The 25159-nt window shown below is 40.5% G+C and overlaps 2 protein-coding genes across 5 annotated transcripts in view; one reads left to right on the forward strand and one right to left on the reverse strand.

The window, feature by feature from the left end:
- The window catches only part of SPAG1 (sperm associated antigen 1), a 50889-nt gene extending 42373 nt beyond the window's left edge, over positions 1-8516 (forward strand). The window contains exons 17-19 of the mRNA XM_054708515.1: positions 5539-5703; positions 6965-7330; positions 7434-8516. Coding sequence (XP_054564490.1) covers positions 5539-5703; positions 6965-7330; positions 7434-7565 — 663 coding nt within the window. The 3' untranslated portion in view covers positions 7566-8516. The remainder of the gene's footprint in view (positions 1-5538; positions 5704-6964; positions 7331-7433) is intronic.
- RNF19A (ring finger protein 19A, RBR E3 ubiquitin protein ligase) overlaps positions 6436-25159 on the reverse strand; it is a 52418-nt gene continuing 33694 nt past the window's right edge. The window contains exons 8-11 of one of the 4 annotated variants that reach the window (XM_054708517.1): positions 22330-22543; positions 20557-20700; positions 19709-19998; positions 6436-6684 (exon numbers count right to left, since the gene is read on the reverse strand). In XM_054708517.1, the coding sequence (XP_054564492.1) occupies positions 6554-6684; positions 19709-19998; positions 20557-20700; positions 22330-22543 (779 nt within the window). In that variant the 3' untranslated portion in view covers positions 6436-6553. Of the gene's footprint in view, positions 6685-14736; positions 15051-17809; positions 19999-20556; positions 20701-22329; positions 22544-25159 lie in introns of those variants that run through there. The other 3 variants (XM_054708518.1, XM_054708519.1, XM_054708516.1) reach the window with 3 other exon arrangements.

Genomic DNA, 25159 nt, shown 5'->3' on the forward strand with positions numbered 1-25159 from the left:
ATCGGTGGGCACTTAGGTGGTTTCTGGTTGTTGGCTATCGTAAAGAACGCTGCAGTGAACACGGCAGTGGGATAGCTTTTAGAATTAGTGACTTGGTTTCCTTCGGATATAAACCCACAAGTAGTATTTTTGATTTTGAGGAAACGTGGTACTGCACCAGTTCACATTCCATCAACAGGGCACAAGGGCTCCGTTGGTTATTTTGCTATTGAGTTGTATGAGTTTTTTTGTTTTTTTTTTAATCTATTTTGGATGTTAATCCCTTATCAGATATATGATTTGCAAATATTTTTTCCCACTCAGTAGGTTGTCTTTTTATTAATGGTTTTCTTTGCTGTGCAGAAGCTTTTGAGTTTCATGTAGCTCCACTTGTTTACGTTTGCCTTTATTGCCTTTGGTTGTGGTGTCAAATCCAAAAAATCATTACCAACACCAAAGTCAAGAAGCTTACTGCCTATGTTTTATTCTAGTGTTATGGTCCCAAGTCTTACATTCAAGTCTTTAATCCATGAGCCCAGAGTATCTTTCTATCAGTATCTTAGAGTTTTCGGAATACAGAGCTTTCGTCTCCTTCATTAAATTCATTCCTAGGTATTTTATTCTTTTTGATGCAATTATAAATGGGACTGTTTTCTTAATTTGGCTATTGATCTGAATAATATATGTTCCCATGTAGCCACTGCCTCAGTTAAGGTAGAGAACATTTTCATCTCTCCAGAAAGTTCCTTTTGCCCATTGTCTTTAATCTCCCCCCTCCCACCCCATCCCATTTATCTAATTGCTGCTGCTATAGATTAGTTGGGCACATGCCCAGGTTGTGAGCTCCACCCTCAGTAGGGGGGGGGGCAGATTGTGAGCAGGAGGCAGCCAATCAATGATTCTCTCTCATCGTTGATGTTTCTCTCTCTCTCTCTCCCTCTCCCTTCCTCTCTGAAATCAATCAATATATATATTAGAGGCCTGGTGCACAAAATTCGTGCCCAGGTAGGGTCCCTAGGCCTGGCCGGTGATCAGGGCCTTCCGGCTACTGGCTGGGGCTTTCCTTCGTTCCTCACCACCCCCTGGTGGTCAGCGCACATTATAGCGAGCGATCAAACTCCCGGTCTCCCCGTCGAACTCATGAGGGGACACTTTGCATATTAGCCATACACACACACACACACACACACACACACACACACACACACACACATATTTTAACGAATACAGTTGTAGCCACATAAAGAGGTGGTGCACAGGGTGGGATCCAGGAGGGTCCTGAGCGAGGGGCCTCTGTCTGAATGGAGCTGGATGCGCCACCCTCCCAGCACGTGATGCAGTCACCAGCCCGGAGCTCCACACTTGCCTGTGTGACCCCGACACCCTACCCCCTTTTATTTTGTTAGCAGCACTCGTTTTGTAAGCCTCACTGAAGGTTTTCTGGGCGGTGTGTGGCACCATGAATGAAAGTGGCCTCTTCAAAATTAACTCAGCTTTTATTGAGCTCAGTGGGCTTGGGTGCATGAGGGTAGATCTGCGTGATGCACGAGTTCACATATGTGCAAACTCCTCAGCTGCTTGACCTCATTCTGGCTGCCTGACTCGGAACCTGTTTACCCGACTGACTGGAAGTCAAGAAGATGTACCCAATGAAAGACCAGAATTTCATACTTCCTGGAGCAAATTCCAGAAATGGCATTATGGCTGTAGAAAGACAGTCCCAGGTTTGAGTAATCCTACTCCACTAAATTAGGAGGCCGGCAGCTTGTTTTTCTGGTTTGACTCCTTACGGCTTGATGTGCATGCCCTGTCATCAGAGCTTCGTGCCAAGGGAATCTATTTCAAGCTCTGCACAGGCTGCGGCAGCTTCTAAACGTGTCGCTCACACCTGGACCCGCTTCCTCAGGGGCCGGGACGAGGAAGTGGCACAGGGGCCGCCGTGACAGGTGCCCCCAAGCTCTCAGGGGACACTCTGCTGCCTGTCCCTCCTGTCTCTCTCCCAGCGGGCTTTGATTTCTCTGTGTGCCAGTTTTGAAAAACACAGACCTTTCCTTAATGTACAGTTGTTCACTGAACATTTTGCTGTTGATTTACAATCTGTTCCTTTTATTGAGTGCCGCTTCTGAGCGAGGCTTTGGGACCGAGGAGGTGAGTGAGGCCTGGGGCCTGCCTTGTGGAATTTACCTCCAGTTGGCCATGCTACACTTACCAAGACATCAAAAAATGTCTATTGTTGGGATAATCTGTCTACATCATAATACAATTTCTGGAATATCCCATTTTTATTGATATTAGTTTAAGCACATCTACTAATAGTAAATATTACCGTAAACACATGTGATTGTACTTCATTTTTTTTAAGGCCCAATGAGATCAGCAGCAGCTTTTATTGCCCTCTTCCTGCCAGAGCCCCATCTCCTCTTTGTCTAACCTCCTTTCCTCCACCCCGAAGCCTGCTTTCCCATCAGGCCCTGTGTTCTCTGACCGCTGGGTCACAGGGAGACCCCTCCCCCTCCCTAATACCCATCTCAACCTTTGGTGTTCTTCATTGTGTTAATGACATTTTATTTATTCCTTTTACTTTTTTTTTAATATGTTTATTTTTTAATTGATTTCAGGGAAAGGGAGAGAGAGAGAGAGAGAAATGTCAATGATGAGAGAATCATCGATTGGCTGCCTCCTCCTACATGACCCCTATTGGGGATTGAGTCCACAACCTGGGCACGTGCCCTGCCCGGGAATCAAACTGTGACCTCCTGGTTCATAGGTTGACACTCAACCACTGAGCCACATGGGCTGGGCTGGGCTTACTTGTTTTTTCTTTTTTGTTTCCCTTCTTAAGACGTACGTTTCCACAAGGGCCAGACCACAGCTGCTCTTTTTCCCACGCTGTTCCCAGTTCCTGGCACAGGGCTGTGGCCGTGGCCATCTCTCAGGCGAATGAGCCTTGCCTGACCACTCTGTGGAGCCGGCAGACTGGCCCCCTCGTCTTCCACTGCCTCCCTGCCTGATGCTGCCGCCCTGCTGTCCTGCCCTCTTGTCACACTTGCCTGCCTCCGTTGTGACATTATCAAGGCGTATTTCCTGTCTTCTTAGGTCCCCTCCAACCAGACAGAATCCTCTTTAGGCACCGACTTTTCTGGAATAGATGGAAGAGCTCATATGGACGCTTGTGGTGGTGGCCTTTCATTTTGTAGCTCTCAGATCTCTCTTTCCAGGCCTCTCTTCCTTGAGCCCCACAGCTGTACCATTCACCTTGGGCCCTTGCCTTGATCATCCCACGATGATCTTCCTATGCCTCAGTTTCCCTATCTGTAGCATGGGGGCAGTAAAAGTTAGTACTCATAGGGCTATTGTGAGAGCAAATAATAATAATCGCAAAAGGATGAGAGTGGTAAGAACTGGCTATGTTACCCCCGGTCTGCCCTGCTGCCCCCTCCCCTGCCTTTCAGGATGGTCCCTGACTGAACACTTAGGACCGAGACACAATGGCACTGGGTTTGTTGGTAGCATGTTCCAACTGTCTTGTTGGGACACAGTGGTACGTAGATTTGTTACTAATAGTACATGATGTGCTACAGTTTGTAAATAATGTACCTTATCTTTTTGATAAACTAGAGAAGATTTAAGGTTATGCCTTTGAACTCATCTCTCCATTACTCTTGTTCTGGTGTGTTGCTGGGCTAAGAGGGGTGGGATGTGGCATTACAGGTAGTCCCTCAGGAGGGTCACATAGCAGTGCTTATCTGTCCTGTGCCTTAGCCTCCAGTGTGTGCTGTGATGGATACGTCATAAATACTCAGGTTGCACATCATTGGGATTCTTCACCTCCTCAGAATTTTGGCTTAATCAAAACATGGGTTTCCCTGGCCAGCGTGGCTCATTTGGTTGGAGCGTCATTCTGCACACCAAAAGTCGCAGGTTTGATTCCTGGTTAGGGCACATACCCAGGTTGTGAGTTCGATCTCCAGTCAGGGTGCAGTCAGGGCACATATGTGATGCAACCAGTCAATGTTTCTCTCTCACATTGATGCTTCTCTCTCTCTCTCTCCCTCTCTTCCTAAATCAATATACGTATCCTCGGCTGAGGATTAAAACACACACACACACACACACACACACACACACACACACACACACACACAAATTTAAATGCAGGAGGCAGCCAAACAGTGATTCTCTGTCATCATTGATGTTTCTCTCTCCCTCTCCATTCCTCTCTGAAATCATTAAAAATATATTTAAAAAATATAGGCCCTAACCGGTTTGGCTCAGTGGATAGAGCATTGGACTGCAGACTCAAGGATCCCAGGTTCGATTCCAGTCAAGGGCATGTACCTTGGTTGTGGGCACATCCCCAGTAGGGGGTGTGCAGGAAGCAGCTGATTGATGTTTCTCTCTCATCAATGTTTCTAACTCTCTCTCCCTCTCCCTTCCTCTCTGTAAAAAATTAATAAAATATATTTTTTAAAAATTTAGAAAGCACCAACCAATAAAAAACTATGGGTCTGGTCTGTAGTTCTGGAATGTGGCCTGTCACAGTGGACTCATTTTGTGGTATATGTCTCTACTACCAGATTCCATGCTGTGTTTTGTAAGCTTAGATTTCTTTTCTTTCCCCTCGACCTCTCCAATGTATTGTCTGACTCTTTATGGGAGAATAAATGTCAACTCTAGCCTATTTGAACAGTATAAAACTTTGAAGGATTTTATGGAACAAGATAATCTGGTAGCAGCTAACATTTATTTAGCCCTTTATAGGTTTAAACTCATATATTCTTTTAATTCATTTATTACTTGGTAGAGCCTTGTGAAAACTGCAATAGAAAAGCTCCTGTTATTCATACTTTAACGACAAGAAAAACTGAAGCTCAGGAAGGTTTAGTATCTTGTTCAGGTTTTATTGCGAGTAGGTGCTAATATGAGGATGTTCATTATTTCACTTATTTAGCCAACAACATGTGTCCACTGTGTGTTAGGGACTGAAGGTCATGGTGATAGTTTAATCTAAAGTCTTCTAACTCCGGATTCTGTGTGCTGTCTTTTATAGAGGACTAGAGGCCCAGTGCACAAATTCGTGCATGGGTGGGGCTGGGCCAACTGAGGGGAGGGGTCATGGGAGGTTGGCCGCCGGGCTCCACTCCCCGCCCCCCCAGTTGAACTCCCAGTCGAACACCCGGTCGAGGGGACAATTTGCATATTAGGCTTTTATTATATAGGACTAGAGGCTCGATGCACAAAATTCGTGCAAGGGGCTCAGCCCTTGCAGTCACAGCGGCTTGCTTCGGCCCTCACAGCCCCAGCTTTGTCCAGAAGGTCATTTGGCTGTCCAGTATAATTAGCGTATTACGCTTTTATTATTATAGATGCTCACTGTGTTACGGGTTATAATAATTTAGCCCAAGTGTTACCCTGCAGGCCCAGCTTTCTAATCATGGTGCTAACAGGAGCCCATTGCGCCACTGTGCACTCCCTAGCATCCTTCTCCCTCCCCCGGGCTGATCTGTGCCCTTCTCCTGTTACCTGTGAAAATGATTTCCTCTGCCCTTCTACTTTCAGGATTATCAGAGTAGTTTAAATGATCTCAATAAAGTTCTCCGGCTAGACTCAAGTATTGCTGAGGCCAAGATGGAACTGGAAGAGGTGACCAGATTCCTCAATGTGAAGGACCAGGCAGCATCACTCAACAAAGAAAAGGAGAGAAGGAAAATTGAGATTCAAGAGGTATTTGTATTTGATTATCTTTGAAAGTACTTTTGGGGGATCTTATATTGGATTCTAAGGTCATATCCCTATGAGTTCTACCAATTTTTTTTTAAATTTTGTGTTTTTTATTCTGATGCTCAATGAAGAAATTTAAACCGATTGTAAAGACAAACTTTTCCTTTGCCGTGGTCATTAGCCCATGTCTTTTCCTGGTTTGGTCCATGGACGGTATTGGGAGTCTGCATTAGGTTCTTCCATTCTTTGCCCTATTCCCACTCCCTCCCTGTCTGGCCTATGTTTTGTATTGCTTCCATTCCACATTGCGCTGGGGGCCTATGGCCACTGGGCTTTGCTTCAGGGTAGACCCAGAAAATGCTGACAGGACTGATTTTGTTTCAATGGTCCTGGCAAGCCACAGGCCATAGAGATTTTGTAGTTTGATTCAGACCTTTTAGCACTCTAAGACTGGCCTCTTAAGAGATTTTTGGATTACCTTTGATTTCAGATTAACTCGGTGTCTTATGCTATATAGCTTTCTGCTTTGCCTTCAGTGAAGAATATCAATCATGAATTCCTGTGTATTCATGAATACTAATATATCATATTACATTTCCACTAAGAGTAAGGAGTTAAAATGTGAGAGGCTCGGAAGTGTTTTTCCTCTAAGGATGGAAGAAAACTCTTTTAAGAGAATTGAAAAATAAGTTTACTTCTCTATTAAGTATAAAGAAATAAGTAAAAGTTAGGAAAAAGAGATAAAGTAGTTATAGGTCTTCTTTTATACAGCAGCTTTATTCATGGAAAATTATAAAAAGAGCCCTGGCTAGTGTGGCTCAGTTGTTTGGGCATCATCCCATGCACCAGGAGGTTACCGGTTCGATTCCAGCGCATGCCTGGGTTTCAGGCTCGATCCCCGGAGGGGGTGTGCAAGAGGCAACTGATCGATGTTTTGCTGTCTCTCACATTGATGTTTCTTTCTCCTTCTCCCTTTCTTTCTCTCTAAAAATCAATAAAATATTCTTATAAAAATTTTTTTCAATGTTAAAAATATTTTAAATTTAAAAAAATGTTTTTATGAATGAATACTAATACTTTAAAACTTCTCTTCCTCAAAAAGTAGATTTTATGATTTATTACAGACTACACATTTTCACTTAAGAACTTGACTAAATACAGTGTTCTGGAGTTTTTCGGTTCCTTCCCGTTTTAATAAATGTAACGTGGGATGTGCGCAGCGGCGGCTGTTTGTGTCAGGGTGTCATTTTTTTTCCTTGTGAAGGTGAATGAAGGCCATGAAGAGCTTGGAAGGACCCCCGAGGAGGTCTGCACGGGCTGCCCTGCCTCTGAGGGGGACACCAGCCAGGGGCCACCAGAATTCCATGAGGAACTGCCCATCACCAAGCCCAACAATGCCTATGAGTTTGGGCAGGCGGTGAACGCTGTCAGTGCTAGAAAAGATAAAGACGGCTGTGCACGTCTGTTAGCCATCACTGAGCCGAAAGATCTGCCCGCGTTGCTGAGTAACAAACTCGAAGGGGATCTATTCCTCCTCCTCATTCAGTCTCTGAAAAATGGACTTGTTGATAAAGATCCCTCCTTGGTATATCAGCATCTTTTCTATCTGAGTAAAGCGGAAAGGTTTAAGGTAAGTGGCAGAGTACCTCATTGAAGAGACTGGTTTTTACAGGCTTTCTATAACTTTGACATGTTAATGTTTTATGCTAATAAAATTTTTCTCCTTCTTTCAGATGATGTTGGCCCTAATTAGCAAGGGCCAAAAGGAGCAAATTGAACAGCTTTTTGATGACCTCTCAGGCACACCAAACGAACATTTTACTTTAGAAGACGTACAGGCCCTGAAAAGGCAGTATGAGCTTTAAATCAAGATTATTGTTAGATCTCTTCCATGCATGCCTGTGTTCCAATAATACTAGTGAGACGGTATTGTAATACAGTTGCATGGATAAAACCTTGCTTAGAAAAGATCCCTGGGTCTGGACTACAAAATATTTTACTTATTTTTATACATAGAACATGTATATTCTACAATCTGCTTTTTATCAGTTGTAAATATTTTCTTATGTACCAGAGCTAACATCTTTATATTTAATAATAAGTATATTTGGAACTTATTCAGATGCATTTTAATTTATATCATACATTTCCTTTAATAACTTGTTAAAAAATTGAGTTAAATTACATTTCTTTGGGCTATGAAGGCATCCACTTAGGTTTGACAGAAATATATTTCTTTAAAATGCATTTTTAAAAGTGGAAAATCATTAACTGATTATTAGTTCACCTTTATTTCCTGCTAATACATTTATACTACTTGTATATTATAGTCTGTTAAGATAAAATGCAATACTTAAATCCATAATATGAAATGATTATTAAATAAATTGTGATTATCAATTTAAAGCTATAAGAGGAACTTATTTTTTCTAATATGGAAGCATTGCCTAATAATTAAGAATAAAAATTGCCAAAAATTTCTACCACTTTTTACTAGACTTTAAAAAGCTCCTTTCCCTTATAAATTGCATAGGTGAGCAGTAACAAAACAACAAATATATAAGAGCAAACTAAGCCTTCGTTTCTGTTTGCATTGTCAACCCCGTATTTCCCCAAATATTTAAATGTCTTCTTGCTCCTCTTTTAAGCAGGACCATGTTTATTCCCTTAATGTCAAAAGAGAAGTGAAGACTTCTTGGAGCTCTTCTGTTAACTGAGGGTAAAGGTATTTCTTAAAATAAAACATTCCAGTTTCTATCAGTATACCATCAAACACATTCCTGTAGTCTTCAGTCAGTTCTCTTTTTCTGGAGCATTTTCTTATTCTTTAGAAGTTAAGATAAAAGAAGAATATCACTTTGTTTTATCTAATTTTTTTATAATTATAGAATATTTTTAAATTGTTTTATTGATTTCAGAGAGGAAGGGAGAGGGAGAGAAAGATAGAAACATCAATAATGAGAATCATTGATCGACTGCCTCCTGCATGCCCCCTCCCACTATCCCTCCCACCCCCAATGCGGATCCAGCCCACAACCCGGCATGTGGCCTGACCAGGAATCGAACTGTGACCACCTGGTTCATAGGCCTACGTTCAAGCACTGAGCCACACCAGCCGGGCTAATTACAGAATATTTTAAATATTGTTGTGGGTAAATGGTATCTTTCAAAACATGCCATTTTTCTTTTCAACTTTTTTGTTCATAAATGAAAATCTGTAATAGTATTTAGTTCTAGTCTTCAAGCCAACAAGCAAAACAGTTTTCTCCTTTGTAATACTATTAAATTTTTGTAAAAGTAAGTGATGGAGTGTGTTAGTTACTTTAGAACAGGGACATAACAAGGAGACACGTGTCTTGTTGACAGTCACATACCCAGCACCGAGCTGCACGGGACTGAGCTGTCCGCCCGCTGGTGGCAACCTGTCCCGAGAGGAGGTGGAGAGCAGTGAGGGGATGCCTGTCTGTCCCAGTTGTGTGGGTCGCAGCTAGAGAAATCCACCTCTCTCCAGCACCACCCAGCGCACTGAGGCCGCCCTTCATTACTGAGGGGAGGAAAAAGTAAAGGAAGCAGATGAGACCACCAATGCGCATTCAAGGAACACGGTTCCTGCTGACCTCTTCAGGACTTCATCAGGAAATCTGTCCACAAGCCCCTGGAGTATCCCACTCGATCTCCCCACCGGGTGTGTGGGTACCCCCAGCGTCCCAAGTGCTAAACCTGCACCCACTCCCGCTCTGTGGCCGGAGCCTTGGACATGCCCCTGCGTGCAGTAGCAAAAGCAGATCCAGTGATCAGTGTTCTCAGAAAAATGGACCAGGGTATGCAGGCCAGGGAGACACCGAAAACTACAGCTATAGCACCACTTTCTGGAAAACAAGCGAAGTTTCCGGTAGTCAGCGTGGTGAGTTATAAGAAAAGATGTAAGAGATTAATTAAGGATTCTGCCACAAGAGGGAGCGATGAGAGTGGAACAAATCTTCCCGTTAAAAAACTGAGGAAACCCAACAATTCGGATAGGAATCCCAACAATCACTGCTACCTCAATGTGATAACAGCAGCACAAAAACACAAGGGATGTGACAAATCAAGAAAATGTCACCCCCAAAAGTCACACAGCACTTCTGCCTCTACTCTCCTGCCACAGGGTGCTGACCGATCACACAGAGGCTGAAGAGTAGTCTTGCATTTGCCGGGAGGGGAAGAAAACCAGGTATGGGTTAAGACGGGTAATGCCTCCCAAAGGAACTACTTGTATAATTAAACTAAGCCCTGCCCACGAATCCGTGCGCCAGTAGCTCTCTGCGGGGCCTGGCTGCTCCGCGCCCACTGCCCAGAGGCCCATCCGCGGCCGGGCGCGGAATGCTTGCCTCATCACCGTGGCGATGAAGCAAGCATTCCGCCAGGCCGCTCACACTGCCTGCTCTCAGTGGCCACACCCCCCAGGACTGGGGGACTCCGGTGGAGCTGAGAGGACTGGGCACCACCATCTTGTGGCTATGGGTGCCACCATCTTTGTGATGGAGTGATGGTTAATTTGCATATTACCCTTTTATTAGATAGGATCTCTGATACTTCTACCATGTTATATGTAACATCACCCAGCACTGACTGCTTCTCACAGGTTTTTCCCTGCTCCAAATGTTCTTCTCTCCTCCCTCCTCCCTCTCCCAAAACACAGGGCTAACTCCATTCTTGGCCCTCCTCTAAAACCCAATGCCAGTGTCACCCCCAGAAGCTTTTCCTCACGGGCCCTGGCTGAGTGAAGTCACCTGTGAGCTTTCTCACAGTGCCATGTGTGTGGCCCTATCAGCTCTAACCATTGTTTTGGTGGGCTGGGTTGACTTCTCTGTGACAGAGACTGGCTGGCTTAGTTCCGTCCTCCATATTGCTCAGCAACACGCCTGGCACAGTAGAGAGTCAATAAATCATCTTTGATGAGTGAGAAGCTAATTACTTTCATTTCGGCAGAACGTTAGCACTTGGATTTAATGGGTTGCTGTAAAAGAAGTCTCAAAGAAAGGAATGCTATACAGCGTGCGGGTGATTTCCCAGCAAATTCTTCAGTACCTCATAAGCAACGTTTCTAGACAGAAGAGTGAAAGACATAATACTAAAACAGAAAAAGGGGGGAAATCCCAAAGGCTCTTAACTGTCAGTGACAGTACTCAGAGGTATATAACACCCAAGCAAATCGCAACCACTGGGCGTAAGTTTACACATTGTTATTTTTCTGTTAATCCTGAGGATATTTTTTCCATTGATTTTCAGAGAGTGGAAGGGAGGGAGGGAGAGAGGAGTAGAGACAAACGTCAATATGATAGAGACACACGGATTGGTTGCCTCCTGCATGCACCCCAACTGGGACAGGAACTGAACCTGCAACCCAGGTACATGCCCTTGATGGGGAATTGAACCCATGACCCTTCGGTGCATGGGCTGGTGCTCAAACCACTGAACACACCGGCCAGGGCAAGTTGACATATTTTTAAATGATTAAGAAGTATCATCTGGGCTGACATGTTTGCTTCAAATAACACATGAAATTACTTCTAAACTGTATATAAGAGACTGTCATTTCTGGTTCATGGACCATATGAACACTCCTTATAAATACAGCCTGAATCTATGCCCGGCCAGTGTGGCTCAGTGGTTGAGTGTCGACCTATGAACCAGGAGGTCACGGTTCAATTCCCAGTCAGGGCACATGCCCAGGTTTCAGGCTCGATCCCCAGTAGGGGGTATGCAGGAGGCAGCCCATCGATGATTCTTATCATTGATGTTCCTCTCTGAAATCAATAAAAATATATTTTTGAAAAAAACAAAAAACAGAACCTGAATCTAGGGTTCCACATCTAACTATGGACCATCAGTTCATGTCCAGGCTCTGCAGTTGTTACCACATGACCCCATGATCACTATCCTGGTCATCCTCAGCCGCCTGACCTTAACAGAAGTAACCTCTCCCATCAGTTTCCCTTCCTTTTGACTTATCACCCATTCTTTATTAGCCAGCTGGCACCACTCAGGCCAAAAGGACCACCCAAAAGACTGATGTGGATGGAGGTCTATAATCCTGCCTCCATTCTCTACATAAGGCAGGGGTGGGGAACCTTTCTTCTGCCAAGAGCCATTTGGATGTTTATAACGTAATTCTTGTGTCATACACAATTATCAACTTAAAAATTAATAGCCCTCTGGACATTTCCCACCCCTGAGATAAGGGACATCTGTTAGCAGAAATCTCTGCCTATGGGGTACAATGAATTTTGTCAAATTTGAAGGTTTTGATGCCTTTAGCCAAAAATTAAAGGAGATGGTAGAAAGATCAATGACAGACTAGCAGGAGATAGAATACAGGAGAGTCCCATAACTGCCTCCTCTTTTTTTCTCTAGCAAACTGCTTTCGAGCATAGACTATGGCATCAGAAAAACCTGGAATTAAACCCCAAATCCATTTAACCTCGAAGACTAGGTTCCTCATCTGAAAAATTAGGCAGGATGTACCAATTCAGGGCTGTAACACTACGTAGTTTGTGTAAAATGCTTAATTATCTTTCATGTGTGTAATTGCTTTCTTCCCTTAAGTCTAATGATCTCATCTATGTTGTTAGAGAAAAGACTAAAAAGCTCTTTGGAAATACATGGGCACTTTCATGTTTACTTACTGGATAAGAAACACACATTAAGACCCCTCCAATAGAAGAAGTATAGCCAGGGAAGTGGCTGGCCCTGCAAGACTGGTGCCATCTCTTGGACATTAGTCACGTTAAAACACCCAAGAGCTTACTCCACAAGTTGAGCTGCACCGAGAATCTCTTTGTAATGGCACGTGTCTTTCTTTTCCAACCTGTCACCATTTTGGGGGTGAGCCAACACTAAGAGTGGTACATTCAGAGGCTGGCATAGGCTGGTGGGTGCTCAGTAAGTGCTGTATGGATGAGTCCAGAGGACACTGCCCTAAAATGTGCTCTGGTACCCACAATTCAGATTAGAGAAGTTCCTATGACTAAGTTTACAGCGACATTGTAAATATTTCTCGAGTAGTTCTTAGAATATTTGCATCAGAATCACTTGTAAATCTTATAGAGCCTAAGGGGTAGGGGATCTAACTTTTAAAGCATCTATTGTGATTCTTAGGCAAGTTGGAATATGCAACCCACTGTCCTAGAAGCTGAGGAGGGGGCAATAATTAATATCTGACTTCCATAAGCATTGTAAATGAAAACTACTTATGGCCTCTAGAATAAAGTATTGTGGGGCATAAATAAAAAGGATAGCTCCTCCTTTTAATGAGTTTATATGATTAATTTGGAAAAAAAAAACAATGAAAAATAAATCCAAGTTCAAGATACTCTAGTAGAAAAAAGTATCAATGAAATGTTCAAGTGTCAAAGTTATTAAAAGGTCCAAGAGTTAATCAAGAACAGTTTCAGGAAGAGGTAAACTCTAAGCCGGGTTTTAAAATAGACGGGCGGATGAGAAGCCAGAGCTCAGTAGGACTGAACTACTCTCCTGCAGAATTCAGTATCACCCTGCACCGGACACTTAGCCTCCAACTGGGCCTCTGCAGATGCCTTGCTGGGGAGCAGGCAGAGACCAGACAAGACATTTGCAAACCAAATAGACTGGGGGTTTTACTTTTCCTTAGGGTTTTTTTTTTTTTTTTCCTTAGGGTTTTAATAGTGACCCAAGTCAAATCCAAAAATAGCTGAAAATTTCATCTAACTACCCCTTGACCTTTTTTTATGCCAATTTCCCAACTGTAAAATTTTGCCAAACATTTGCTATAATTAAGGCGTGGTTGGGAGGACTATTTTAACAAACACAATTTTAAATTCTAATTCAGATTTGTGTTAAAACAAGGGAAAATATTTCACTAGTATAGATATAACAACAAATGTTGGCAAGGATGTAGAGAAATGACAAGCCACATATATTACTGATAGGAATGCAAAATGGTGCAGCTGCTTTGGAAAACAGTTTGGCAGTTCTTCTAAAAGTTAGTGTTACCGTGTGACCCAACAATTCTGCTCCTAGCATTATACACAAGAAAACGGAAAACATATGCACACATATGTACACAAAACTTGTGCATAAATGTTCATAGAAGCATCATTTATAATTGCCAAAAAATGTAGAAACAACTGAAATGTCCATCAACGAATGAATGAACAAAATGTAGTACCTCCAGATAACAGAATATTATTCAGCCATAAAAAGGAACATAAGGCCAAAAAAAAAAAAAAAGGTTCCTGCCTTGGCTGGTGTGGCTCAGTGGTTGAGTGTCATCCCATGTACCAAGAGGTTACCGGTTTGATTCCTGGTCAGGGCACATGCCCAGGTTGTGGGCTCGATCCTTCGTGTGGGACGTGCAGGAGGCAACTGATGGGTGATTCTCTCACCACTGATATTTCTGTCTCCCTCTCTGCAATCAATAAAAATATTTCTAAAAACATTTCTTTTCCCCCCAGTATCCTGTCAGAATTTGGAGACACCTCGTGTACGTGAGTTGTGCAATATCTAAATTTTACCTGCTTTGTGCAGGACAAAAGATAGCAGAAATAGGTGGTCCAATACTATTAGACAAAAGGCTGGAAAGAAAAAAAACAACAAAACAGGACTTATGTTGTCACCACAAAATTGACACATTCTGGGATTAGTGATCTTACACAGGGAAAAGCTTGCCATTCCTTACTGCTTGTTTTATACATATGAACACTAACCCTGAAAGTCTGGCTATCTGTGGTACTAAAAAACAATTCTGGAGACCCAGACCACCTATACAACTTCTACACATTCAAGGAAGTCATATCTCCAGTCTTACACACACTGATATTAAACGATATCCCAGGAGGTTAGCTTAACATTTGAAAAAATCAAATTCACCATATTAATACATTAAAAGAATAACTCACAATTATATAATAGATGTCCCCCTCCAAATAGCCAATAAAATTCAACATTTCCCAAGGTAAAAACTGTTGGCAAACTAAGAGAATTTAATAAATTTGATAAAACTAATTAAAGTGTATCTACAAATATATCTGCAGCAAATACCATAATTAATGGTTGAAACATTCAGAGACTTCCCTTTGAGATTATTAACAAGTCAACAATTTGCCCATAACCACTGCTATTCAGCACTATATATTTGAAGTCCTAGCCAATATAAATAGGCCAGAAAAAGAAATTTGTATACGATGTACCGATTGAAGAAGAAATAAAACAGTTTGAATCCTGGCTCTGCTACTTGCCAGCTATGCAGATCTGGGCAAAGTTCTTAACATCTCTGTGCCTCAGTTTTCCCAACTGTAAAATGGAGATGAGTGCCACCTCTCAGGGCTGTTCTGAAGAGTAAATAAGTTATTATTTAAAGGTACATAACAAGTGTTTGACACTTCAAAGCACGGTAAAAGTTTTGTTAAGTAAAAATAAATTATTCACAGATGATTTTATATATATAGAAATCTTAAAGAATCCAGAGATAAACCATTAGGACTAAGAGTAAAAATCAGAGTTCCCTCCACCTCCACCCCAGCATGCCCAGGCCTTTCTCCCCTCCCGGGCATGCATCTCCTAAATCTAAGGGTCCCCATGAGACTTGCACTCAGGGGAGCAATGGGCAGCTACAGCTTTCCCAGGCTTACCACCTGAACCTGTCCCCAAGGCCCTCTTTCTCTGACTTTCAGGTGAAGCTAAACAGCCTCTCCTAGGCTCACTTCTGTCATTGTGACTTGAACTTCTCAGTGAGTCCACACAGCCCCATGTGGCTCACTTTCCTATATCATTTCTAAGGAGCCACAGCAGCCCCGCCTAGGCTCTCTCCTGTTGCTTCTTCTGTCCTCAGCCCTTCCTTGTTTCACTGTCCCCAGCTTTAATAAACATACTCTAAAAACAAACAAACAAATAAATAAATAAATGAATAAGTAAAATCAGTATTTCTATATACTATTAGTAACAAACATAAAATGACATCTAAAAAATATCAAATACCTGGGAATAAAATTTAACAAAAGACATGAAAGACCTCTAAGGGATAATTATAGATTCAATGCAATCCCAATCACAACTGATAGAACTCAACAAGTTTATTCTAAAATGTGTATAGAAATGTACCAAGAACAATCAAGACACTCTCCTAGGAAAACAAGTTGGCAGACTTACCTTACTAACTATGCAACAAATTCCAAGATTGATGTCTAAATTGTCCATTAACTCACCTGGAAGAAGATATCTTTTTGGAATATTCACTCATTAGATATGTCTCCATAGTTCCTCCCTCACTTCCTTAAGATCTTTGCATAAATGTCATCTAAGAGATCCTTCTGGTTTTCCCTGTATAAAACCCAACACCTCTAGTCATTTTATTCCCCACTCTAACTCTCCCCAAGTTTAGAATACTATTTTAGACACTCAAAACCAACCAGTATGTAAATACCGGTTTTTAACAATGATATTTCACGCTTCAATAATGAAAATTAATGAAACAACAGACCCATTAAAAGGAACCATATAAAACCAAAGAACTAACATGCATATATGCATAACCCAGGGACCCAGACAACAGTGCCGTGCAGGCCTGGGGACGGGGGGTGAGGGAGGGGGTCACTGGAGAAAAAAGGGACATCTGTAATGCTTTCAACAATAAACATAAATTTAAAAGAAATAAAAAAAAATGTAGATCTGAGAATCTTGATGATTCTGAATAGAAAGCAACATGATGGTTTTCAACATATATTTTATCTTTTGGTGACCAAAGTTTATATTTAGCTAGACAATATGGTATGGAAAGTCTTACATATTTACTAATTAACACAATTAGCCAAGAAAATAAAAACAATGGGTTGTGTAAATTTAACATAAAAAGCTAACTAATTCAGTGCTCTGAAGGAGCATTTGTATTTTTAAGACAATCAAGTTAAACTGATGTTTTTCCATAATGAACAGCAGGTTCTACTATTATAATCTTTGCATTCTTCTTCCTCACTATCTTGTGATTTTCCCCACAGGCCGTAAGAAAGCAAAGTAGAAAGGGTTTTACCAGATTTGGTGAATTAAGACCTGTCTTGAACCCTAAGTGTCCTCTTGTTCTAGGCTAGTCTGGAGTTGAACTCCATGGGAATCTGACTTAGTCCTAAATTAATCAATGTTTGAAGAACCCCTGGGAGATGAAGGAACTACTGAGGCCAATTGAAAGTTCTAATCCATTTTAAAACTGAGACTGAGGTGGTACTGTTTGGGGGTACAATCAGAAGAGGGATGGGTGAACTGAATTGCACTGGCACTTTGCTGTATTCCTCCTAAAATAATTTAGCTTTCCATTTAATCTTTAGTTTTTTACAGAAATGTCAAGAAGGCAGTCAACATATTCATACAGATTATTTTCATGAAGTATTAATTCTGAAACAGGAAAACAGAAAAACCACCTGTGCATTTTATAGAGGCTACGAGAATAGAAAGTGATTACAATTATTAGCTTGTATTTAACTGGCTCTCATTTCATAATATAATGTTGCTAGAGTAGAATCTCTATTTTTTTATATATATTTTTTATTGATTTTTTTACAGAGAGGAAGGGAGAGGGATAGAGAGCTAGAAACATCGATGAGAGAGAAACATCGATCAGCTGCCTCCTGCACATACCGGGGATGTGCCCGCAACCAAGATACATGCCCTTGACCGGAATCAAACCTGGGACCCTTCAGTCCATAGGCCGATGCTATATCCACTGAGCCAAACCAGTTAGGGCAGAATCTCTTAAAATAGTCTTATAAGATCTTTTTACTTTTCTGTTAAGGATTATAGAACTTATCTCTTCATAACTTAATAATAGACCTAATCTATTTGCTTTCCAACCAATTTCCTTTTAAAAATGAAATTATTTTGATGAATTAAGCAACTCCTTTCTGAAGGAAAGGCAGGTATTAGACATGAAGAAAGGTTTTTAACAACTATTTGCTGATAAGTTCAGTAAATGCTTCCCTTTGGGCTGAGACCAGAATGCAGAATTTTATCAATGTCTTTCAATATTTATGAATAATGATCACATGGCAAATGAATATTCCCGTTCTTATAAAAACACTTATGCAGAAACCATAGGCAGTAATACATTAGTATTTACATTTATTTCATGTATGCAGTATACACACTCACTATTGAACAAAACTGGAATGCAAACAAATATACAAACACCATAATAAGCATTATCAAATAAAATAACTGGCACTAGTGTTATAAGCATAGTAATGAATGGACCTGTGAGAAAAAGTGACGTCAGAAGACTGCAGCCCATGGCATTTTTCTTTTTATCAAAAGAAAATGCTCAGTAGCACCATAATGGTAATACTTAAAAGAAACATGTAAGATGAAACATTTTAACTGCTATCCGTGAGGTTAACCTGTTTTATTTAAGTGAATTATACAGAAATTTAACAGTACAGGCAGTATTTTGGCCAACTTCTGTTTATGTCAGCTGAACATCTTCCATAAACAAAAGCAAAAGAAAATAAAGCCAGCCGTTCGTGGACCCCTCCTTAGTACTTGGTACAAACTCTGCACCGTACTTTGATTTTATGAATGGAGAAGATTCGCATGTGTTAAAAACTGAGGTTATGTGAAGTTATTCACTAAAGCCTGAGTGTGTCTTTGGTAGGCTAATACTTTTTCAGCATTGTTATTAATCATAATAATATTATCTAGCCTGTATTTTTCTACACAATCCAAGGCGGCTAGAGAGGACATTATGGAAAATAATACAGAAAAATCCTCAAATAACTAGACTCTTAAAATCTAGTCTATACCAAAGGCACCAAGAATCAATGGGGTGCAAACTTCCACTTAGTGAAAGGTGACTTATTTGTAATACTTATAAACTAATGGAATTTTGTTTTGCAGTTTTATATATCTTATTTGGTGCTGTCAGTATATTTAATTACCTACCTTTATATTTCTATGATGGCATCAACAATATACAAGATATATAGAATACCAGGTATTTCTATTTCAAAGTTGTGCAAAAAATTGCCACAATCTTGGTCAAAGTGTCTAAGTATCCAAATGGTAGCAAATGGGCTGCATTAAGCTTTACATATTCACATTGCATATGAAAAAAAATTTATGCCCAGTTATGAATAGAAATGTTACAAAGAGTATCATATACTGAGAGTAATCTGCAAAGTTCTTTAAACAGTATCTCTTAGTGGTTTCAAGAAAATGTCATTAACCACTTAACCCTAAGCCTCAAGTTTTCTTCACAAGAATGCTATAGAACTGCATTAGTATTTTATATTGATTATAAATTAAGCCAAATTTATAAGTACACAAGTATGTGCTTCAAGCAGTATTTTGTGGCAAATGCACAAAACATACTTCTGTGAAAGGATCGTTGTCCTTTCAATAAAGCACTATTAAAGCCTTCATTTCATAGTTTGGTAATTAAGATCCACATGAAACACAATGCTTTGCTGAATACAGAAAATGTATCTGCATTATGACTATGTAACCTGGCCTTTGCTGGTAACTTGAAACTTAAAAGTAGTCACGTGCAGTTCAACCAGCTCCAAACAAGGTTGCTCAGTGGTAATTATTCTGCAGCATCTATAGGCCTAAATTTCAGTCTGAATCGCAACTTTTAATTCCATTGTCTGATGTGAGTGGTTGTTATTTGTTTCTTTTAGTGCATCACCAAAATATAAATCAACATTGGGTTTTATTCCATTGTTACCATGTTCTCCAGCAATATGATTCAACTGTGGAACTTCTGAACATGAAGCAGTTTGGGAAAGCACAGAAATACTACACTGATGTGGGGAATTTTCCAGACGGTCGTTTTCTACCTCAGGAAGAATGTTAACAGTAGCAAAACGGGCATGATAATCATTGGAACCATGGCTACAAGAAGTTTTCATGCTTTCTAGGTCAGAACAACTAAATTCAGAAAAATGACTAGAGTGGGAGTCTGCTACAGATGGCATACTGTCACTGAGGGATGGAGCCTCAAACTCACTTGAGTTCGTGCTTTGTTGTTCCAACAACTGTGCATCCATGTCTTCTCTGGTCTCATTTATCTTCATGTTGCTCTTTTTCCTCAATTTACCGCTTTTTGATTTCTTTCCTGTTGTTGCTTCTTTGGACCACTTGGTGGCACTGGATTTACCTTCAGGCAAGCCATTGGATGAACCACCGGGATGACTTCGGGTGGCACTGCCATCCTCCACACTGCTGCTTCCACTGTTGTGCCTGAATTTGGATGGCTTTGATTCAATATCTACTTGCACCTCCATACTGTTACCTTCTCTGAAAAATAAGAGTAACAAATATAAATTTTTAACTTCCTTTTAATTTTTATTCAGATGACATCAAAGGGTGTCTATGTGAAAAATTCAAAGGCTATATAAAAGCTGCCAGAATAAATTAATGCAAGATACATTCTACTAAAAAAAAGCCCTGTGTGAAATTAAAGGACTATAATACTGTTTCAATTGAAAGAAAAGCAAAACAGAAGCAGCTACATAAATGTACCTGTTTAAAGTGTACAATTCAGTGGTTTTTAGTATATTCAGAGTTGTCATCAATGACTGCTGCCCTAACTTCTGAACATTTTCATCCTCCCCACAAAAACCCTACACCCATTAAGCAGTTAGTACCCATACTTCCCTCTTCCAACACTGGCAACCACTGATCTACTTTCTGTCTCTACGGATTGGCCTATTCTGGACATCTCACTATTTTCTTTCCCCAGAGAACCTAATAGTTAATAACCATTATTCATGATAATTTTGCCTAATGACAGGGATAATTCTTTTAAAATTAATTTTTAAAATACTTCTGACTTTATAACAATTCGTTCCTTACTTGTCCAATGGGATGTAGGAATTCAGAATGGATCCCGCCATTGCTTTGGTGCTGGCATTATCACTAACGGTTCCCAAGCTGACCGTGCCAGATTCTCCACTTAGACTGCACCGTTCTTTCTGTACATCTGCTTGTACTTCCAACCTTAAGAGGGAAATACCAGATAAAAACAGAAAATACATAGAATATCAGCACTATTATAACATGTACCTTTTAAAAATATATGTTTTTATTGATTTTTTTTAGAGAGGAAGGGAGAGGGATAGATAGAAAAATCGATGAGAGAGAAACATCATCAATTGGCTGCCTGCTGCATGCCCCCTACTGGGGATCAAGCCTGCAACCCAGGCATGTGCCTTGACCAGGAATCAAACCAGTGACCTCCTCTTGGTTCATGGGTAGATACTCAATCACTGAGCCACTCCAGCGGGGCTATAATATGTATCTTTTTTTTGTTGTCGTTAATCCTCACCTGAGGATATTTTTTTTGTTGATTGTTAGAGGGAGTGGAAGGGAGGAGGAGAGACAGAGAGATAAACATTGATGTGATAGAGAGATATCACTGGTTGCCTCCCCCATGGGCCTGACCAGGGCTGGGGATTGAGCCTGCAACTGAGGTACATGCCCTTGACCTGGGACTCTTCAGTCTGTGGGATGACACTTTATCCACTGAGACAAACCAGCTAGGGCATAACATGTTTCTTCAAGTAATTCAGTTAAGAGCCCTAGTAATAATAAGCTATTTTAGAAGCTACTATACACATTATTTTTAAAGTTTCTTTTTACTTGATTATTCAAATTCCACTGCAGTGCACTGAAGAGTACCAGCAGTCCAAATGAAATGAGAAAAATTAGTTGTCTGCCAAGTAAGGCAGCAACAGAATAGCACAAAAACATAAAGGGGTTCAAGTTAAATAGGCTATGTTATTTTCACTCAGGATGTGGCACTTTGCTTGGCAGGTTCAGTGCAAAACACAAATACATTAAAAACCATTCTTCATGAAAGATCAGTGAATCAAAAAATCCTGGGCATCTATATGTTAAAAATGGCTCTATAAATTTAACACCCAAGTCTTTAAAAAAGACATAATATAGATCACTATAACTTAAGAGTTTGTGTTTAAAAGCAAACTACCTAAAAATAAGATAAGTATGACCAATTTATCTTTTAATTCATGTACTATCTTCATTTTAAAAGAAGCTAATAAACAGGTAAAGAATAGCAAATAAAGAGGAAACAAGGGAAGATAAAAAATGCTTTAATTTCTCCTATTTATCTCTATGGCTGTTGGTAAAAGACTTGGTGAGAATTAAATGTGTTAAATAAAAGGACCCAAGCGGACGCCCCCAGTCTCAGTCAAGCATTCCCGAGCATCCTGACTCCCCACTCCCTCCGCTCTCAGCCAAGCCAAGGTCTCATTTCCTAAGATCCAGCTGTCCCCTCCAGAGACAAGGTCCACGCCACGCACTGCCTTTACTGTGCTCACTGAAGCACCTCCAGCATTCAAACATAACTACTGACAAAGGCAGCAAAACACATGGCAAAATGATGTCTTAATTTTTACCTCATCATAGGTATATTCTTACAGGAAATCCAAACAAGTAAAAATCTCCTTATTCGCTGTTTACCAATAATTTCATTTCTTAGCATTAATTTTTTCAACCCTGACACAGTAGGGAAATATGTAATCATGTTCAAAATTCTCCTCATCAAATTAATAATCTGAGTTAACAGAAGGCAAACACGTAACAAAACAAAGCACATTTTCTTACCTGTTGAAGCAGTTGACCATGGCGCTTCCAGACAGACTCCCCGTTATGCTGGCTCCAGCCAGTGCCATGGTGCTGGCCGTTTCACTCAGATTGTCGCGAATGGCTCCGATGCGATCCATGTGGCTTCCACTTGCACTCAAGCTGCCAGTCAGACCCCCAACACTTCCCTCCCCTATACTCGGGTTGTGTCTTGCTTCTGCTACTGAAGTTGTGTCTAAATGCAAATATTTCAAAGAAATTAAGTAAGTATAATTATTAACATCCCTCTTCTTAAATTCCTCCATGATTTTAGATAGGGCATTTTATCATATAAATTATAAAATATACACAGGAAGAGAAAAAAATGTCTGAGGTAGGGACACATAACTATGGGGTAAGAGTAAAGGGAAATATCTGAGAGAATACAGATGGATTAACAACTGGCCCTCAGTTTTAGTCACTTTTTAAAAAAAATTCTCACCCAAGGATATTTTTCCATTGCCTTTTAGAGAGAGTGGAAGGGAGGGAGGGAGAGAGAGCGAGAGAGAGAGTGAAAGAGAGGAAGAGAAACACTGAAGTGAGAGACATTTTAATTGGTTGCCTCCCAGTCCTGCCCTGGGGGTCAGACCTGCATCCCAGGTATGCGCCACTGACCAGGGATCAAACCCGAGACTCTTTGGTTCGTGGACTGATGCTCTAACTGCTGAGCCAGACTGGCCAGGACTTTTTTAATCCAGAAGATTGAGGAATTCTATAAAAAAAACTGAGTGTTGAAAAATTAAGCTAACTTTGGAGGAAAATTATATGACAGTTTTTAATAAGGGTGTCATATAATGAGTTTATTATTCGCTAGGTCAGTAAGAATGAGCCAAAGTTGCTATCTAGATATATTCCATGGTTCCAATTGTCTACAAAGTACTACAAAATCTGATTCCACTATATTTCAATCTTACAGTACTTTTCACATGCTTTGTACTGATGGATTCATTTATTTGCTCTAATCTGGGTTCCTATTACACTTACCCAGCACTGTTCTAAGCACTAGGGACATAGTGGATCAAAGAGACAAACACACTGCCCTTAAGAATCTTATATTCTAGTTGGGGAAAGCAATAAATAAAATTATATAATAATAAATGCTATGAGAAAAAATAAAGCAGAGTAAAAGGGAGTGAGAAAAAGGCAGCGAGAGTGATGAGGAGTGTGTGCATACCTGTGGGCTACTTTACATAGTGTGATCAGAGAAGGCCTCTCTGATAAAGTAACACTTGTAGAGACTCAAAGAAAGTGAAGGAGTGAGCCACAAAATGACCTTTGGGAAGAGTAAAGCAGGCAATAGGAACTTCAAGTGTAAAAGCCTAGAAGTGGAAGTGTTCTGGGCACCCTCAAACACATCAGGAACGGTGGTATAAAACAGGAGAATGATAAGAAATGAGTTGAGATACAGCCTGGGACAGATCACGTGGGGTTATAAGGACTTCGGATTTTTTCCTCCCAGTATAGTTACTATAACTGTATTCAGGATAGGAAAGACATGATCGAAGTTATATTTTATTTATTTATTTATTTATTTATTTATTTATTTATTTATTTATTATGTTGTTATTGATTTCAGAGAGGAAGGGAGAGAGAGATAGAAACATCAATGATGAGAGAGAATCATTGATAGGCTGCCTCCTGCACGTCCCTTACTGGGAATCAAGCCCACAACCTGGGCGTGTACCCTTCACTGGAACCAACATAGGACCCTTCAGTCTGCAGGCCAACGCTCTATCCATTGAGCCAAACCAACCAGGGCTGAGTTATGTTTTAGAAGTATCATTATGACTGCATAGTAGAATAGGAAGTGGAAACTGAGAAGCTGATAGATCAGTTAAGAGGCTATTACGATAGTCCAGGAAATAGGATAGTAGTAGCTTAGATTAATAGAATAGCAGTGGGGAGGGTAAGAGTGGTTAGATTATGGCTAAATTTTGAAGAAAGTAGCAGAATTTACTGATGGATCAGATGCAGCATAAGAAGGGAAGAGGGGGAGTCATCATAAGTGAAGGTTTTTAGCCCAAGCAACAGCAAGAATGGAGAAGCTACTTAATGAGGGGAAGATAATGGAAAGAACAACAGATTTTAGAGTGAAATGTTTGGTTACAGATAATTTAAGCTTCAAATTCTCATTAGACATTCAAGTATAGATTAAAGAAAAGAGATGTACAAGTGTGAAGTTTAGAGGAGAGTTCTAGCCTAGATACAAATTTAAGAGCAGGAGTCTATAAATTATTTAATAGATGAGAATACCTAGGGAGTGAGTGTAGATAAAGAAGTCTGAGAACTGAGAAACTCCAAAATCTAGAGGTTGGGAGAGAAAACTGAACCAGCAAAGAAGACTGGGAAGATGTGGCCAGGAGATATGATGAGATAAAGAAAATGGTTTAGAAATGAGGGCACAGTCTACCAAGCCAGGTGTACTCTTATATTAAGATGAAAACCAAGAATTTACCAATATACTTTGTAACACAGAGGTCTGCTCTGTTAGAGTGGTAGAAATCAAATGCTGGAGTGATAGGGACTAAAATCTGATTGGAGTGAGTAGTTCAAGAGGGAATGGGAGGTAAGAAAGTGAACATTATCTTTGTATATTTGCCTGACAAATTTCTATAACAATTGCTGGACTATAAAACATGTACATGCTTTAAGGTTTATTAACTTACACTTCTACTGGCAGCACATGAGGCCTTTTCATTCTCCAGTGATTGTTCTAATTCATTTTTCTTTGAATAACACTGGGTTGATACTCATTTGCCATCTGTATTTCTTCTTTTATGAACTGTATTACTCTTCATATCTTTTTTCTTAC

The sequence above is a fragment of the Eptesicus fuscus genome, chromosome 19 (assembly GCF_027574615.1).
Source record: "Eptesicus fuscus isolate TK198812 chromosome 19, DD_ASM_mEF_20220401, whole genome shotgun sequence".
Classification (NCBI taxonomy): Eukaryota; Metazoa; Chordata; class Mammalia; order Chiroptera; family Vespertilionidae; genus Eptesicus; species Eptesicus fuscus.